The 19,433-nt window shown below is 39.3% G+C and overlaps 1 protein-coding gene across 3 annotated transcripts in view; it reads left to right on the top strand.

Moving 5' to 3' along the window:
• Positions 1 to 19,433, top strand: part of ggnbp2 (gametogenetin binding protein 2) — a 77,103-nt gene that overhangs the window by 48,012 nt on the left and 9,658 nt on the right. For 2 of the 3 annotated variants that reach the window (XM_060848136.1, XM_060848133.1), the window contains exons 5-12: positions 9,175 to 9,288; positions 9,455 to 9,664; positions 11,170 to 11,344; positions 12,778 to 12,969; positions 14,181 to 14,331; positions 15,499 to 15,624; positions 16,871 to 17,022; positions 17,760 to 18,002. In XM_060848136.1, the coding sequence (XP_060704119.1) occupies positions 9,175 to 9,288; positions 9,455 to 9,664; positions 11,170 to 11,344; positions 12,778 to 12,969; positions 14,181 to 14,331; positions 15,499 to 15,624; positions 16,871 to 17,022; positions 17,760 to 18,002 (1,363 nt within the window). The remainder of the gene's footprint in view (positions 1 to 9,174; positions 9,289 to 9,454; positions 9,665 to 11,169; positions 11,345 to 12,777; positions 12,970 to 14,180; positions 14,332 to 15,498; positions 15,625 to 16,870; positions 17,023 to 17,759; positions 18,003 to 19,433) is intronic. The other variant, XM_060848135.1, reaches the window with a different exon arrangement.

The following is a 19,433-nucleotide window of genomic DNA, read 5'->3' as shown; positions in this document are numbered from 1 at the left end:
TTGATGAACCCACTTTTAGAACTAGTGGAATTTATTTAGGCCAGTTGGCAAATTTAATGTTGGAAAAGGTCGAATGATATAACAAAAGCTGATTTCTTTCTGTAGTTTGGGGTATAAAGGAAATCTGCAAACATCCCTTTAGCGAATCTTTTTTATAGAAATGGCTCTTTCAATGCTGTCAATACAATCCTCCTGGTGAGGAATTTGGTTGGAGTTTATGGTTACTGCATTACTGTTCAGTAGGATATGTAGAATCTGCTTGAACAGTCAGGCTTGGGTACTAGAATTCCCCAATCAGATGATTTTTCAACTTGCACCGGTTTCTCAGGAGCTAAGCAGTGAGGATGCTGTTTTATGGGAGGATATTTTTCTGTTTCACGTTGTGTACATGGCCAAGATTGCGTACCCTGGTATCACTACATATTTTTTAACTGCTGTGGGTAGTCCTGTGAGGTCTGCTTGGTAAATACATGCAGATATGAGATTTTGGTCTCTAATAGAACATTACAGTGCAGTAGAGGCCCTTCGGCCCTTGATGTTGCGCCGCCCCATCATTCTAATCTGAAGCCCATCCTACCTACGCTATTCCATGTATGTCCATATGCCTGTCCAATGACGACTTAAACTTGGCGCATCTACTACAGTTGCAGGCAAACTGGACATTCCATACCCTTATTACTGAGTAAAGAAACTACCTCTGACATCTGTCTTATACCTATCTCCCCTCACTTTAAAGTTTTTTGACCCCTCATGTTTGCCGTTCCCATACTTGGAAAAAGGCTCTTCCTGTCCACCCTATCTAACCCTCTGATCATCTTATATGTCTCTATTAAGTCACCTCTCAACCACCTTCTCTCTGAGAACAGCCTCAAGGCCCTCAGCCTTTCCTCGTAAGACATTGCTTCCATACCAGGCAACATCCTAATAAATCTCCTCGGCACCCTTTCCAAAGCTTCCACATCTTTCTTTTAATGCGGTAACCAGAACTGTGCACCATACTCCAAGTGTGGCCGTACCAGAGTTTTGTACATCTGCAGCATAACCATCTGATTCTGGAACTCAATCCCTCTATTAGTAAAGGCCAAAACACTGTCTGCCTTCTTAACAACCCTGTCAATCTGGGTGGCAATTTTCGGGGGTCTGTGTACATGGACACCAAGATCTCTCTGCTCATCTGCACTCCCAAGAATCTTACCATTAGCCCAGTACTTTGCATTCCGATTACTCTGTCCAAAGTGTATCACCTCACACTTGTCCGCATTAAACTCCATTTGCCGCCTCTCAGCCCAGCTCTGCATCCTATCTATGTCTCTCTGCAACCTACTACATCCTTCGTCACTATCCACAACTCCACTGACCTTCATGTCATCCGCAAATTTACTAACCCACCTTTCTAAGCCCTCATCCAGGTCATTTATAAAAACGACGAAAAGCAGTAGACCCCCGCCGACCCTTGCAGTACGCCGCTTGTAACTGGACACCAAGATGAATGTGTTCCATCAACTACAACCCTCTGTTTTCTTTCAGTAAGCCAATTACTGATCCAAACTGCTATATCTCCCACAATTCCATTCCTCTGCATTTTGTACAATAGCCTACTGTGGGGAACCTTATCGAACGCCTTGCTGAAATCCATATACACCACATCAACCAGTTTCCTCTCATCTACCTGTTTGGTCACTTTGCCAAAAAAGTCAATAAGATTCATTAGACACGGCCTACCCTTCACAAAACCATGCTAACTGTCCCTGATCAGATTATTCTTTTCTAGATGGTTATAACTCCTATCTCTTATAACCTTTCCCAACACTTTACCAACAACTGAAGTGAGACTCACTGATCTGTAATTACCAGGGTTGTCTCTACTACCCTTTTTTTTGAACAAGGGAACCACATTTGCTGTCCTCCGCCACTACTCCTGCAGACGATGATGATTTGAAGATCAATGCCAAAGCTCTGCAATCTCTTCCCTTGCTTCCCAGAGGATCGAAGGAGAGACCCCATCTGGCCCAGGGGACTTGTCTATTTTCACACTCTGCAGTATTTCTAATACCTCTTCCTTGTGAACCTCCATCTCTTCTAGTCTAGATGCAAGTATCTCTATCTTCCTTGCCAACATTTTCATTTTCTATAGTGAACACTGTTGAAAAATATTTATTTAGTGCTTCCCCTATCTCCTCTGACTGCACACACAACATCCCACTATTATCCTTGATTGGCCCTAATTTAACTCACGTCGTTCTTTTATTCCTGACATACCTCTGGAAAACCTTTAGGGTTAACCCTGATCCTATCCGCCAATAATGTCTCATGTCTCCTCCTGGCTCTTCTGAGCTCTTTTTCGGTCTTTCCTGACTTCCTTGTAACCCTCGAGCACCCTGACTGAGTTTTCACATTTTGTCCTAACATAAGTTGCCTCCTTCTTCTTGACCAGGGATTCCACTTCCTTAGTAAACCGTGGCTCATGTGTTCTATATCTTCCTCCCTGCCTGACATGTACATACTTATCTAGGACACACAGGAGCTTTTTCTTGAATAAGCTCTACGTTTTTAATGTGCTCATCCCCTGCAGTTTCCTTCCCCATTCTACGCTTCCTAAATCTTTCCTAATTGCATTGTAATTTCCCTTCCCCAGCTGTAACTCTTGCTCAGTGGAGTACACCCATCCCTTTCCATCGCTAAAGTAAACCTGACAGAATTGTGATCGCTGTCTCCAATGTGCTCCTCTCCTTCCAAATCTAACACCTGGCCAGACTTGTTACCCAATACTAAATCTAAAGTGGCTTCGCCCCTTGTAGGCCTGTCTACATACTGTGTCAGGAAGCCGTCCTGCACACACTGGACAGAAACTGACCCATCTATAGTACTCGGACTGTCGTGATCCCCGTCAATACTTGGATAGTTGAAGTTCCCCATGACAACTACCCTGCCTGTCTCACTCCTATCGAGAATCATCTTTGCCATCCTTTCCTCTAAATCTCTGGGACTATAGAAAACTCCCAGCATGGTGACTTCTCCTTTTCCTATTTCCAACCTCAGCCCATACTACCTCAGTTAACGAGTCCCCAAACGTCCTTTCTACAACTGTAATATTGTCCCTGATCAGCAATGCCACACCTCCCCCTCTTTTACCATTTTCTCTGTTCTTATTGAAACATCTGAATCCCGGAACCTGCAACAGCCATTGCTGTCCCTGTTCTATCCATGTCTCCGTAATGGCCACAACATCGAAGTCCCAGGTGCCAACCCACGCTGCCAGTTCACCCACTTTATTTCGGATGCTCCTCACGTTGGAGTACACACACAGACACTTCAATCCAAGTTCTCCCTTGCTAGTGTCAGATACTTGATTTGGGAACTCCCTACTCTTATCCTCTTCTGTACCTGTCCTACAATTTTGGTTCCCAGCCCTCTGCTGTATTAGTTTAAATCCACTTAATAGCTTTAGCGAATTTTCCACCCAGGATATTGGTACCCCTCCTGGTTTAGATGAAGACCATCCTTCTTGTAGAGGTCCCATCTACCCCAGAAAGAGCTCCAAATAATCAAAAACCCTCCCTCCTGCATCATCCGTGTAGGCACGTGTTCAACTCCTTTCTCTCCCTATTCCTCACATCACTAGCATGTAGCATGAGCAGCAAACCAGAGAAAACAACTTTGTCCTAGCTGAAAGCTTCCATCCTAGCTCCCTGAATTTCTGCCTCAAGTCCCCATCTCTCTTCCGACTTATGTTGGTGCCAATGAAGACCACGACTTGGGGCTGCTTCCCCCCCCCCAAACTCACCAACACCACACCAACTGTGTCTCTCTCTTATCCCCACAGAACTTCCTATCTGTCCCCCTAACTATCTAGTCTCCAATGACTACTGCTCTGCTTCTCTTCCCCCTTCCCTTCTGAGCAGCAGGTGCCCCAGTGCTTTCCCCTAGTAAAGCCATCCTCCCCTCAACAGTATCTAAAATGGTATACTTACTGTTGAGGGGAATGGCCACAGGGGATCCCTGCACTGCCTGCCAGTCCCCTAACTGTCACCCATCTGTCTTTTTCTTTTATCTGGGGAGTGACTACCTCCTAAGTCCTGTCAATAACCCTCTCTGCCTCCCAAATGATCTGCAGTTCATCCAACTCCAGCTCCCGTTCCCTAACATGGTTTTCGAGGAGCTGGTGTTGGGTGCATTTCCCACAGATGTAGTCTGCAGTGACACTAGTGGTGACCCTTACTTCCCACATTCTGCAGGAGGAACATTTCACTGCCCCAAACTCCATTCCCACTATTATAACTCCTAAAGTGACTCCTTTTTAAAAAAAATTAGGGAATAACTAGTTACCTTACCTTGTCAATCTAGCTCCCACAACCTTTTTTTTTAAGGTTAGAGGAGGATGGGTGGGAGACACTATCCGAGTAGCGTCTCTGGTAACGCAACCGTGCAAATATAAACTGTTCTACTCACCCTTCCCAGAAGTCCTTTGCTTGCTCCTCCCTCGCTGGCCTCAAGGTAAGAAGTTTAAATATACTTACCAGCCTTCCCGACAATCACCTCGCGCCAAAGTCGTCACCTCCTGACTCTTGCCTCTCAGTGCTCCTCCTAAGTTTAATCTTCCTCTTAAGTTCAGTATTTGCTCATGGGGCATGAGGCTTTTTGGGAATTTTCCAGGTCTCCCTCTGCCTCAACTTCATTTCTACTGTAAGGCTTTCAGTAGATCACCATGTAAATGTGTAATGTTAATACACAGTTCTTTGGCTGAAACATTCAGGTCTCTGCTTGCTTGTCTTCCCTTTTTTTTGACTCTGTGTGAACCTTTAGTATGCTCTTGAGCTGTATTGCAGGCTCTTATTAATTGCACGTAGATTTGTCCCTTTGCTCCAGCAATTTTGTTTGAGGGCCTCTTAAAATCAGCTTATGGACATAAGTTATTTTTAAAAAAAAGACATCTCTGGACTAAATGGATTAATTTCGGGTGTCAAACAAAAGGAATCCCATCTTAGTCCTAGTTATGAGAGCACTCGTGGCACAATATGTTGGTCACTGTCTTGATGGTCTGATTGGCTTCAGAATAGTGTCCTTATGAATATGGGAGGTAAGCTGAGACTTCAGTTATATTGCATCCAGACTGTTTAGTGTTTAATCAGGTCACTGCTCTAGAAGGAAAAAATCCCCAGAACCTTTTCCTGTCTCTCACTCACCAGACCTTTCTGAAATCACTGCCTTCACCCCCCAAAAAATCAACATGCAGGAGTTGGTCAGCCCTGTCTAGTGCCTGGCTCTAGGCAGAGGTGTCACTTCACATGCACTTGAGACAAAAGTCCAGGTGTATGCTCTTGTTAGTACTTGTCATTCAAGCATCACTATTTAATAGTGGAAGAAGTTGTGCCTTTTTCCCAGCGGAAATTTGGATAGCCACTGTCTCGGAGCGTGACAAATTTACCTGTCTCTGTAGGATAGGGAATTGCTGCTTCTCTTTTCACAAGAATTCCCTTTAACTGAGATCATCACCTGTCCTGCATTCACCTACCATAAGACGTGGGAGCAGAAGTAGGCCATTTAGCCCATCGATTCATCTCTCTCATTCAATTCGAATAATGACTGATCTGAAAACTTCATTTTCCTGTCTTTTTAAAAAAATTTTTGTCTATCTTATCTTTGAATTACTTTACCACAAAAAAGCTGTCAAGACAAAGAAAACAAAGATTCACTGCCCTCAGAATAAATTACACCTCACTTTATCTTAAATGTGCAACCCCTTAATCTGATGTCTTCTGGTCCAAGACACACGAGGAGAGAAAAATCCTTTCTTTCTAGTGCCTTGTGAATCTGGTATTTCCATAAGGTCAACCTTCATTTGCCTAAAATCTAATGAGTACAAGCCCAATGTACTCAACATTGCCATAAGCCAGTTCCTCCATACCTAGTATCAGCCTAGAGAGCCTTCTCTGGACTGCCTGCAATGCTAGTATATCTTGGGGTCCAAAGCTCTTCAGTCTGAGGTGTAACCCAATAAGTATCATGTATAGTTCTAGCAAAGCTCCCTATTTTTATATTCTTACTCACTTTTGAAATAAAGTACCTATTACCTGCTGAACTTGGATGTGTTTTGTGATTCCTGAACAAGGACACAATCCCCTTGATTTAAGTTCTGTCTGCCTCCATTTGGCTTAACCTATCTGTGTTTGGTATGCTTTCCTTTATCAGAAGCTCTTATTGAGTATAAGAGTTGGGAGGTAATGTTTCAGCTGTATAGGACATTGATTAGGCCACTTCGCAATCCTGCATTCAATTCTGGTAAACCAGCTATAGGCAAGATGTGAAACGTGGAAAGGTTTAGAAAAGACTTACAAGGACTTTGCCACGGTTGGAAGCTTTGAGCTATAGGGAGAGACTAAATAGGCTGGCACTATTTTCTCTGGAATGTCAGAGGCTTAGAGATGGCCTAATAGAAGTTTGAAATCACTGGGCATGGATAGTGCAAGGTCTTTTCCCCAGGGTCGGGGGACCCTAAACTAGAGAGCATAGGCTGAAGGTGAGAGGGGAAAGATTTAAAGGGGACCTAAGGGACACCTTTGTCACGCAGAGGGTGGTGCATGTATGGAACTTGCTGCCAGAGGTGATGGTGGAGGCTGGTACAATTCGAACATTTAAAAGGCATCTGGATGGCTATATGAATAGGGAAGGTTTAGAGGAACACAGGCCAAATGTTGGCAAATGGGACAAGATTCATTTGAGATATTTGGACAGCATTGGGTTAGGCTGAAGGGTCTGTTTCCATACTGTACTTCGTACTCTCTATCCCTCTTTCTGGATTAGTGGTCTCTATCCCTCTGCAGACTGTACCTTCAGTGCTTGCCTTCCCACTTATTATAGCTTGGTTTGAGAGTGACAAGAATATGTTCATTTTCATCCAGGTTATTTTTCATTTTGTAAATAATTGGGCCAATGGCACTGATCACTGAGATTCCACTTGCTTCAGTTGCCATCCTAAAAATTCACCCTCAATCTCTAATCTTGACTTCTAGTATTTAGCGAATCCTCTACCATGCAAATATGCAACCTGAAACATCAGGGGCTGTGGTCTAATGAGTGGTAGCTTATCAAATGCCTTCTGAAAATTCGCTGGTTTCCTTTTATCTTTCCCGCTTGTTACCCCCACACAAGTCAAGTAAATTCATTGGGCATGATTTCTCCTTCATGAAGCTTGCTGAGTCTGCTTGATTCTATTTATTTCTACATACTCTATTACCTCCTTTATAACAGATGCTAACATTTTCTATCAAAAGATGTGATAGAGCATTTAGAAATATGGTGTTGCTTTGGAGGCTTAAGGACAGTACTCTGAACCACTGCTGTGCTCTTGATTAAGGCTTTTTTGTCTGCACTGTCTTCATGTACCCCAGTAAATTATGGGCTTAGCCTGTAACAGTCCACTCAGATTTCCCATCCTGTGGCTGTGGAAACAATTTAGACTTTTGGATGTTAGCCCTATCCTTACACTTTTTTTCCTTTTTTAGCCTGAGGATTCTAGTTTGTTCCCAGCTGTCCCTTCTCCATCATGCCATTCACTATCCCACTTACTGTCATTTTCTCATTAAACAAGGTGACCGATAAAGGAGCTACCTTGTGGACAAGCCTGTAATCAGCCATTTTAGCTGTTTGGTTGTTGTAACTTTTTAGTTTTCTACAAACAATTTTTTAAAATTCCTGGAGTTGCCACCTTGAGTCTCTTGTATGCTGTCCATATTAAGTGCATTCATGTATTGAACGCCATTATCTAAGTTCTAGTGACCAAATTGTAAGCACTGAAAATAGCATTTTTGGCCATCTCATAATCTGCAAAAGCTTCATTTTTGAATGCATAAGTTTTGCCAGTCATCCTCTTCTGTATGAGCAGTGTTCAGTGTTTTTTGGGCCACTCCATTTGACTAGCTTTTTCAAACCAAATGGAAAATACCTCTGTCCTTCATATTCTTTGATTGCTTGAACATATTTTAAACAGCCTAAGTTGGAAGCCCTCTCCATCAGTATTTTCATTGAATCCAAGAGAAACCTCTACTTTTAGATCCAACCTTTTTTTTGATTGGTACCTTCTTGGCTTTTTTTTCCTTCAGAATGTTGTTGGTTGCTTTCACGCTCTTATTTTTCTTTCTGTTGTTCCCCTTTCTCCCTTGTCCATTTCCAATTCTGCATTTCTGTACAGCTCTCCTAATTGTTAGCCACTAGTCTTATTTCACATTTCTTGTTTTGTCACTGGATAGTGCCTTTAAAGTATTAAACTTGATGCTACTGCTGCAAAAATGTTTGCGTCAAAACTAGACATTTCTGTTGGTTATATCTTTTCCTCTGATATTCTTAAAATCTATACCTACTGTTCATTTTAAAAATTATTGCCCCTACTTCCAAATACACATTTGCCTATGGGTTCAGTGCCAGACGTCAGCCCCTAAATGTTATGGCAGAAGTTAGAGAGATGCACAGAGACCTTATTCATTCACTTTTTTTTCCACATTTAGTCAGTATGGTGGTGTCATTAGTTGTCAGTTTTAGACTATTCAGTACAGGATAATTTCAGCCAGGTTTCTTTAGTCAAGATACAATAGCTGGTTTATTTCCTAAAATAAACTTCAAGATGCTAAGACTGCTAACATGGTTTTGGCTTGATACCACATTAAACTGCTATGTGCACTTTGTTTTAATGTCCTATCTAATGTAATCTAGTGACTAAACAAAGTTGAATCGGAGTGGCCTAGCGTGTTTTTAATATTTGGTAAAACTTCTGAAATTTTGATATTCTATTCTGGCTTTGGTTTTTGTTGCTTCATGTTGGTATTGAGTATATTCAGCGTGGGTCACAAGGCCCTTTCTGTATTTCTCAGGGTTGGAAATCTTGTGCTACCAAGTAATTTTATTTACTCCTTTGGCTGAAATCAAACATACTAGTAGATTTTTTTTCAACTCCTTTCTCTTTTTCAGTTGTTTAGCTTTAAATGAGAGTATATAAATAGCAGTGACACTTCTTGTATGAAGTTTCTTTTTATTTAGCAATCACTAATTTTGAGAAATATCCATGCAAATTGGCAAGTTTGAATAATTGTTCAGTATTAATACCCAGTCTTAAGTGTGTTTTGAATTCTTGTAAAATTGCAGCATGTTAATTATGGAGAAAAATACTCTTTCTGTTCACAGGGGTTGCTGGATGGATGTGTGGGAGCTAATGTCTCAAGAATGTAGGGATGAAGTAGTATTAATTGACTCCAGTTGTCTTTTGGAAACACTAGAGACTTATCTACGGAAACACAGGTTTGTACTCTAACAAAAAATGTTGCGTGCTATTGGGTGCAGAATTTACAACTGAAACTAATATCAATTAGTTAAGCTATTGGATATTGAGGGGAAATTCACAACACTTATCAACGTGACAAATGTCTTAAATTTATGGTGGTTCATATCCGTTTCTTTGTTTCAGATTTTGCACTGATTGTAAAAATAAAGTGCTACGAGCATACAATATTCTCATTGGAGAATTGGACTGCAGCAAAGAAAAGGGTTACTGTGCAGCTCTCTATGAGGGACTACGTTGCTGTCCCCATGAACGACACATTCATGTTTGCTGTGAGACTGACTTCATTGCGCATCTTTTGGGTCGTGCTGAGCCAGAGTTCGCAGGAGGGTATGAGTATGTAATTTGCTAGAGTGGGCTATCTAGCGCTTTTTGGTTGCTTCTTTAAATGTCTGTTTTGTCTTGGCATGCAAGTGAAATAATTGTGCTTAATTCAATAATTGCTTCTATTTTAAGGTGTCAGCAGCAAATAACTAAAGCTTTACAGCATTTATTTATAACTTGTTGACAGCTGTGTAATCAAACCAAGCCTTTGAGGGGAGACTGCTCTCTTGGGGGAGGAAACTGGATGTGTGTCTATCAGATCAGCATTAAGACATGCATGCAGGTTGCCTGTATCCATACTCAAAAAGGAAATTGTAAAGGGTGGCTGAAAAGGTATATACTCTCTCATTGAGGACATCAATCCAAAACACTTCCCAAATTGGTAATGTACCTTAGGCTGTGAAAGTAGAGAAAATCCTTTTCTTGTTAGGTTGGTGTAATGGTTATAGTTTTCAGATTGGACATCTGAAATTCAGTAACTCGACAGAATCCATTCTGCACCTTTTTTTTTAAAACCAGTTATTTCTGGATCTTTTGTGGCCGTGAACTGTTCACTGCATTGCATAGGGCTGAGAAAATAGAAAAACACTTGCAATGTAGCATGGTGATGGATCTCAGTTTGTTTTAGTAATTTGAATTTACTGATTTGCTTCGTATATTTCTGCAGTAGATTCTAAGGCAGTTTTAAATCACCCATTGTTTCCTTTGCAACTTCAAATGCTAATAATGTAATGGTGTTTCAATATTCAGTGTGGGCAAAATGTAAAATTTTATGATAGTTATTATTCACTTTGAAAGCTCTGGGGTCATCTGATCAAAGTCTTCAAAATATAAACAGAAAAGGGCAAGGTAAATGAACTTTCTCCTGATTAGAGGTCCTAGAACTAGGGCATATTCTAAACGTTTAGATTGACTGTTCAGGAGAGATGTTAGGAAGCACTTCTATCTGCAAAGGGTGGTAGAACTTCAGAACTCTACCGCGAATAGCAATTGATGCTACATCAGTTATTTCTAAATCTGAGGTTTTTATTTGTCAAGCAAAGATTTTAACGATAGATCAAAGGCAGGCATATGAGGTTAGGTCACAGATCAGCTGTGATCTCTCAATGGTGGAACATGCTTGAGGGGCTGATTGGCCTACTCTTGTTTATACCTATTTAGGCTGCCATTTTTATAATTAGCATCTGTCCATTTATTTAATGATGGAAAGTTCTGTGGTGAATGGTTTCCTTAATGCCCACTAAGGGTGTAAAAAAAATACCATTAAACCTATTTGGCATCAGGTCCTTGGCATTCTGTGCCAGTTTATCTAAAGACTAAATTGAGTCTAATAAATTTTTACTGCAGATGCAATATTGTATGTTACCTGAGATTCTTGTACAGTGGTTATTTTGACTCTTTCTGGAGCAGACTATGTTCGATGTAGTGTTTGATGTATAAATGTGATAACACTGATTTCTGAATGGTACTCAACATGTTGGACAACTACATTTTCTTAAATAACTAATGTTTTTCAGGCGCAGGGAGCGACATGCAAAAACCATAGACATTGCACAAGAAGAAGTCCTTACATGCCTTGGTATTCATCTGTATGAACGCTTGCACAGAATTTGGCAGAAGTTACGTGCTGAAGAACAGACATGGCAGATGCTCTTTTACCTTGGCATCGATGCATTGCGCAAAAGCTTTGAGGTACACTTCAATTACTAGTGTAAAATTGGCCATTTTATGTTTTTGATTTCAAGTTCACTAACTTCCTACATTTACTTTGAGGGGAAAAAAATTGTGGAGTAATATAGTTTTGCTCTGATCAGCAATATTGCAATGGAGAAACAAAGCAAATACCAATGCTTTCCTTAAAGGAGAGAAAATTAGCACCTACCCAGGTTATGTCTGACTTGGATACAACAGGTTGGCCTTTTCTTCTCCAACCTGCTTTGCAATCCTTCATCCCTGTTACAGCTAACATATATTACAGTGTGGTGCAAATAAAACAGGAAGAGTGCCAAATCTCCAATGCAAATTAACTTTCATTTGGATTGCTTTTGAGACCAATTAATAAATATTGGGTTGACCTTTTTAAAGTTTTCTAATCCAAACATTATTGACTCCTGCATTTTAATCCATTTATACAGGAGTAATTTCTGGAATTGATTTTTTTTTCTTGGTAGTTTCATTGAAATTTCTATTGGGATTTCAATTAAATTTTATTTCCCTTTTTTCACTCCTGCAGTCAGTGACTACAAGGGAGTGGCTCCATGGACTCAAGTCAGTCATGTTCACCTTGCTTGAGTGCTCACTCATACATGCCTCTGTCATCAAATTGATTGCAGGGTAGGCACTGCAACTGAATTTGATCAGTCTTCATTTGAGATCCGCATCTACACTTGGAGGAAATAGTTGGATAGTAATTAAACAGCTGATATTTAATTGTGTAGTGGACTGATTTCATTTAATTAAATGAACTGCTCATGATATCAAACTTAAAGGAAGTGGTGGAAATGTTTGCAGTTGATTTATTGCATGCCAAATTGCCAGCATTTTAGTTCACTGAACGTTTTAGTGTAACAGTAGCTATTTTTGAGAAATTATAGCCACCAAATTTTACTAAGCTACAACAGTGCCATTTGTTCAATCTTTATTTGGAAAACAGCTATTACAGTAATAACTAATTTTCTTTTCCTGGGGGTTAACTGGAATATTCCTTGAATTACCAAGTGGTATTTGAGGTTTCATCACTTAAACAGACTCCAAAGAGTTTGCAAATTGAAGTGATGACAACACCATCCCACAAGTTTTTTTTTTAAAAAAGTTTTAAGTTGCAGAAATGCTAAGTAGTATAAGGGCATTATAGGGTTCCTCCTTTTTCTTAAAATAAAGCTAAATTACAAAATTTAGGTATGTTTGAACTTTTTCTCCAAATATTTGACCTGTGACAATTTGCTAAGAAAGGTCTTGTTTCTACAAGAACCGGAAGAGTAGTTCTGTGAAATAAGAGATTAGACTTCGTATTGGTAAAGCCATTTAAATATATTGGTAAACTAAATAGTCCATAGCTGGCCTTTTGCTATTATTGACCAGGAGGTATGCTTCTATGTTGAGTAAACTGGAACTCTCTTCTGTAGATGGCAATTGAGAAGGTGCAAGGTATTAGTCGATTGGAGCAGCTTTGTGAGGAGCTCTCTGAAGAGGAGAGAGTTCGAGAGCTTAAGCAAGAAAAGAAACGTCAAAAACGGAAGAACAGACGTAAAAATAAATGTGCCTGTGAAATATCTGCCCAACTTCAAACTCCAGGAGAAACTAAACCACAAGAGGAGGTAGGTAGAAAAATGCTATTAACTTTTAAATTTTTAAATTGATCCAGCATTCCTTGTTTTCACAAATTTAGATTTCTCCTTGCCTTTTGTCCATAATTACTGATCCTACGTAATTATGAAGTGAAATATGCCCTTTCTATGGGCAGAAACCTATAATCTTAATGTCTGTTTGAATCTGTTAACATTTGTTTTCACTTCAATTATTTTCTGCAGTTATACAATTTATTAGCTGATTAGTGAGCAATTGTTCTCGCTTCCAGTCTTTTCCAAATCTTGACAACTGAAGCAGTTTGATTTTTTTTCCTCTGTACCTCTTTTTGCACTGAGCGATCTTGCTATTGTACACTTTTTCTTTTGCTAAGCTGCCTCTTCTTACTACTATCTTTTTAAGAGACATCGAATGTTATATTCTTGAGTTAGCTTTGAATATTGATCTACCTTTATTGAGATCTTGGGATAACAATTACCTGTTAATTTGGTCTTGACTAATTAATCTGCTTGGTTGGTATAATGTCCGTGGAATTGAGTTAGTCTTTTGGTTGTATATTACCAAGCTCTTAAAGCATGTTATTGCATGGAATTTACAGCCAATAAACATAAACCACTTGGCTAACTCTACCCATGCAGTCAATTGTCTTAATCTGATATTCATGCTTGTTACTCGCAACACTTTATCTACAATTCCTTCAACCAGCTATATCGCCACCTTCAAATGCTGGCATGATTGCTGCTTTAAAAACCACCATGGTGGTGTGTTTCAAAAATCAATCTCTCCATTCTAAATCTCTTGCACTAAAGATTCATTAAAATATTTTTAATCTGTCAACTGCAGGAAATGGTCTTTACTTAGAGTCCCATTTCTTAATAGGTAATTAGGTAGCAATTATGTATTCTAACGAAATTTTCCTTCCCCAACTTTGTATTTGTACATTTCATTTTTAATGAATTTGTATCAGGATGAAGGACTTTTGCCTGAAACGTCTATTTTCCTGCTCCTCGGATGCTGCCTGACCTGTGCTTTTCCAGCACCACTCTAATTTTGACTGGGCATTATTGGCCAGTATTTGTCTGGATCGCATGTCTCCCATTAAACTTTTCCTTGAGTCACACAGGAAACATTAAATCAAATCAAAGTTTTTTTTCCCTAGGGAAACTTTTTTTAAAGATAATTTTGGTTTAAAATTGGATCCTGTGTCTAAATATCATTTCAGACAACATCAGAGTCATTGGAAAGTAGCTGTAAAGACTGTGGCAGCATTGAAGATGCAAATGGTAGAGTTGAAGTAATTGTTACGAATGAAAGTACCTCATGTACATGCCCTGGCAGTGAAAATCTACTTGGATCACCTAAAACCAAGAAAGGTATGTATGCTGTTGTGCCAGTGTTTGTAGGTGTATATTTTACTAATTGGGAGGTGAAGCTTGATGATAAATTCTTCTGTTTCAGATTTTTAGGGTAACCGACTTTACTGGCTCTGAAACAAGTACTGAGCCAGAGTAGTTTTATTTTTGCTGTAATTGCGTGACCTTATTTAGATTATTCTGAGAATGTTCTTGTTAGAAATTAATCCTCTAGTGGTATGTTATCTGTCTTGAAATATCTTTTAAATAATTCTTTAAAGTATTGGTGTTGCAGTGGCTGAACCATTAGTTAACATATTTTCAGTGATGACTTGGGAAGACTATTGTTCAGGATTGCAGTGGCAAGGTGGTTAGCACTGCTGCCTGAGTGCCAAGGACCTGGATTCAGTTTCAGCCTTGGGTGACCATCTGTGTGGGCTTCCATCGGGGTCTCTAGTTTCCTCCCATAACCTAACCATGTGCAAAGTTAAGTTGATTAGCGATGCTAAATTGCCCATAGTGACCAGGAATGTGTGTGGAAAATGCAGGGTTACAGGATGGGATGGATCTGGGTGAAATGCTCTTCAGTGGGTTGGTGTAGATTGATTGGGCTGAATGGCCTCTATCTGCACTGTGATTCTAGGGGATACTAAAATAACTGCTTGTTGACTAATGCTGTAGAATCTTTAAGGTTCTTTGAAACCAACAGACAGGGCCTCTATTTATTGCTCCATCTGTTTGAATGAATGTCACGTTCTGATGTTGTACCGTAGCTCTACACAGATATCTACTTGAAATGAGCTCTTAGTTTACAGTCTCTGACTCAAATTCCCTTCCTTCTAGGCTGACCGGGCAGATGTTGCATGAAACCTTGGTGCAGGACAGGCAACAACTAAGTGCACATTAATTCAAGCTGTTCTAAAGCCCAAGTTGTTGGATATTGTGCTATTTGTTATTGATTTTAATTTCATGCAGCCATATCATTATTTTAGTGGGCAAAGAATTTCAGCCATGAGGCCTTTTTAAACTTTTATTTCCTGAGGTGGTGGAAGTGGTTTAGTGGGGAAGTTGACGTGGTTGTACCTACTATTAAACTGACTGAAATACTTCAAAACAACGTTTTGATCTCCACCATATTGTAGACATCGGTTTAACTGAAATTAATTATTGGTTTTCATTTTACCTCAGGTTTATCTCCACATTGTAATGGCAGTGACTGTGGTTACTCATCAAGCATGGAAGGCAGTGAGACTGGTTCCCGAGAAGGATCAGATGTAGCTTGTACTGAAGGTATCTGCAATCATGATGAAACAGGTTAGAATTATAATATAAATTTTGAAGTAAAATAAAGACCATCAAAATCGAATCCCATCACATGTTGGACACAAGACATGGTGACAACACACTGCTCTGAAGCTGCATGTGATTCTTCAAAGTTTCATTTTATCAATGGAAATGTTTCCAACTCAGTTCATTATTGTCACTGTGGGAAAGCTTCTTTTGCAAAAAAAAATCTGTGGAAAATGACAAATCAAAAAGATGTACATAAACCAATCTTAGTTATTCATTTACTTGATCAACTTTCTTCTGATTTGGACCGCAAAGTAACATCTTGAAGGGTTATTTTAAGAAGTAAATGCTACTTGTGCTCTTTTAAAGGGTAAATTTAAAGTTCAAACCTCTTAAGTATAGTAGTAAATAATGCCTTTGGTTTGAAGCATAGAATCTATGATTGCAAGTGTTGTTGTTTCAAATATAGCCGAGATATTGAATTACTTTGTGCCATTTCATTGAATAATCTGAAATACACCTGATGATGTTTTAAAGATTTTGCTGACAATTAGCTGACATTTTGTTTTTGTATGTAAGTTTCTTAGCTTGTAATCTGTGGAAACAGTTTTCCAATAATACTGTTAATCAGTTTTGCATCTTGCTTTCCAGCAGCTTATTAAATAAAATTGGCACACTAAACCAAAAGGTATACTGTAATTACAAATAGCAAAGTAAATAAGCCGAATTTACTTCAGAATTGGGCCTATTTGATTTTTCTCTCCTGATACATAATTTTCACATTACAAAAAATGTTGAATTTATGTATTCTAACAGTTTTGACAATTTTCCATGTCTTTATTTTAGAAATGCTGAATTTGTTTTGCAGCTCCTGATAGCAATTGAGCATTTTCTTAAACCTCTTTTAGGTATGTGTTGGCCAAGCCGTGTTCTAGAAATTGAGCTGGCGTGATTGCTAATGTTTTAAACTTTGCCTCTGTTAAATTTTGTTAGGCAGAGAAAGCTAGTTAACGTTATTACGTATGTGCATAGTTGCCATTGGGTACCTAAAATTATGCCACAGGTAGTAGCTGAATGGAAACATTCTGATCAGATTTCTAAATGTTGCATACTTTCAATAGCCATCTTAGATGTGAAGCAATACTATAAGTTTTTTTTAATGCTGCTTGCTTACAGCATCCATGTTTTCTGATGAACTTGGTGGAAAACTACAACTTTTTAGTTTTTAAAGCAATTTAGAACCTAGTTAACATTTTTACCTGCTTATTAGGTGATGACAGTTGTGCACACCATTGCGTAGAAGACAAAGAGGAGGATGGAGTGGACAGTTGTGTAGAATGCTGGGCCAATGCTACTGAAGAGAACACAAAAGGCAAAAACAAGAAGAAAAAGAAGAAAGGCAAAAGTGCAAAATGTGACGATGTAAGTCTCTCGGTGATTTTATAGGCAGTCACAGGCGTGCCTGCATTGTATAGCTAGTGTGATGGCTGCACCACTAACTGAGTGATATCTCTTTATATGTCAGGATTTCAACTCTTGCATATATACAAAGCACAGTCATTCCTGAATTGTTTTCTCCAAAGTCGGCAAGACTTTTCCTCTATTCCTTGGAATAACATTGAAAATGATTGGGAAAAAAAAATAGGTGGTGCAATGTAGTGCCTATCCTGTTTTTGGTGAGGTGACTGAACAATGTGTTTTGTTTGGTATCCAGGGAAACTCTTCTGTTAGATTCACGCTTTCAAAAGGTTTTTTTTAAGATTTAGATTTCCTACAGTGTGGGAACAGGCCTTTCGGCCAAACAAGACCACACTGACCCTCTGAAGAGCAACCCACCCAGAGCTATTCCCCTACATTCACCCCGACTAATGCACCTAACACTATGGGCAATTTAGCATGGCCAATTCACCTAACCTGCACATTTATGGACTGTGGGAGGAAACTGGAATATCCAGAGGAAACCCACGCAGGCACGGGGAGAATGTGCAAACTCCACGCAGACAGTTGCCTGAGGCCGGAATTGAACCCGGGTCCCTGGCACTGAGGCAGCAATACTAACCACTGAGCCACCATGCCACCCATTTAAATGGCCAGAGAAAAGCCAGTGAATTTTCAGTCTAAGATTTTAAAGTTTTTTTTTCTCCATTTCTTCTCCTTAGGGTGAAAGTACTGGAGATTGTAACACAGATCTCAACAGACAAGAAAATCTGGGTAACACTTTTCATAATGAGTTACACCATGAAAAAACCAAAGGTAGCTGTAATTCAATAGAGAAGGATGGTCAACAGCCTGCGTGGGTAGCACAGATTCTGTCAGAAAAGCATTTTGCACAATCTTCACAAACTCCATCACCATGTCTGCCTGACTGGGGAAGAGGCACAAAAACCCTAAAGGAACTACTTGTAAGTATTAAAATTGTAATTTATGTTTAATGTTTTTAAACCAGAATCGAATTAGACATAATTCACTGTCTCTTACTTTCGAGTAAGCATTGATCTGTTAATTGTTATTTCTAGACTTTGCGAGCCTGCTACTATAGATATTTATTCATAATTTCAATGTAGTGGGCCTTTTGGCAAAATTAGATTGTCTGAAATCAGTGCAATTTTTTTTTCTTTTTTTTGATAAATTTGATTAACTATAAGATGAGAACACTAGCTGCAAATGCCAGTTTTGTTTTATGCAGCATATATTACAAAGCTTTGAAAAAAGATACTAAAATTTCAAAACACCTGTCTGCCAAGTATTCTAACTTTCAACAGTTGCAACATGGTAGTGCCAAAAAGGCTGAAGTTAAAAATATAATAGAGTTGGGAGGAAAAGAACTGGTTGACTCAGTGACTGGCTGCAAGCCACTATCTCTCAGTTCAAATCTCTATAAATTTAATATATTGGAACTTATTTTTCTTTCTCCAAATTAAACACTCTTCATAGCTTTTTGTAAAATTGCTAGATGCAATAGTTTCTTTTTAAGAACTGGTTTTCAGTTATAATGGGACATCTACCAACTGTTATATTTGTCACTCGCTCCCTAGCAACAATGCCAAATAACAGGTTGAATTCTTTGGTTTCTTGAAAGAAACACAATTGTGTAAATTTGTGCTGCTACTTGGCTGAATAGATGAAGTCGTTCAATGTCAGTTACATTCTGAACTTGGGATTTTGAGATGTTGGGGGTGGGGGCTGTGGAGCAATAATTGAGTATGGTCTTTAATGCATTCCTAGCAATAACCTAATATGGTAACGGCTTCGGATGACACATGGAAGTATGATATTGTTGCCATAACACAAACGTGGTTGAAGGCAACATCATACTCTGAGCTGTAGGATCTTTAGGCAAGACAGAGGAAGGTGTAAAAAGTGTGGTGCTGTAGTACTTAAAGAATTAAGTACTGCAATAAGGAAAGATATCTTGGGAGGGTCCTCAAACGAGGAAGTTTATTATTGGCCCCCAAAAGGTCAGCAGGAAATAGAGGGCTAAATATGAAGACAGTTCAGAGGTATGTAAGAGTAATAATCAGAGGATTTCAACTTTCCCAACATAAATTGGGATAGTCATAGTCTTCAGGACTTTGAGGCAGCATGTTTCTTTATGTATCTTGGAGCTTTTTTTGTCAAAGCTTTGACGAAGGGTCAGTTAGACTCAACCTCAGCTCTTTTCTTTCCTTCCAGATGTTGCTAGACCTGCTGAGATTTTCCAGCATTTTCTCTTTTGATTTGATTCCAGCATCCCAGTAATTTGCTTTTATTGGAGTTTTTTGTATCTACATAGGCCCAACAATGGACAGTGTAGTGCTAGATCTGATTCTGAGAAAAGAAGCCAGGCAAGTGTT

This window comes from Hemiscyllium ocellatum, chromosome 31 (genome assembly GCF_020745735.1).
Source record: "Hemiscyllium ocellatum isolate sHemOce1 chromosome 31, sHemOce1.pat.X.cur, whole genome shotgun sequence".
NCBI classification, from domain to species: Eukaryota; Metazoa; Chordata; class Chondrichthyes; order Orectolobiformes; family Hemiscylliidae; genus Hemiscyllium; species Hemiscyllium ocellatum.
This window is presented reverse-complemented; position numbering and strand designations above follow the sequence as displayed.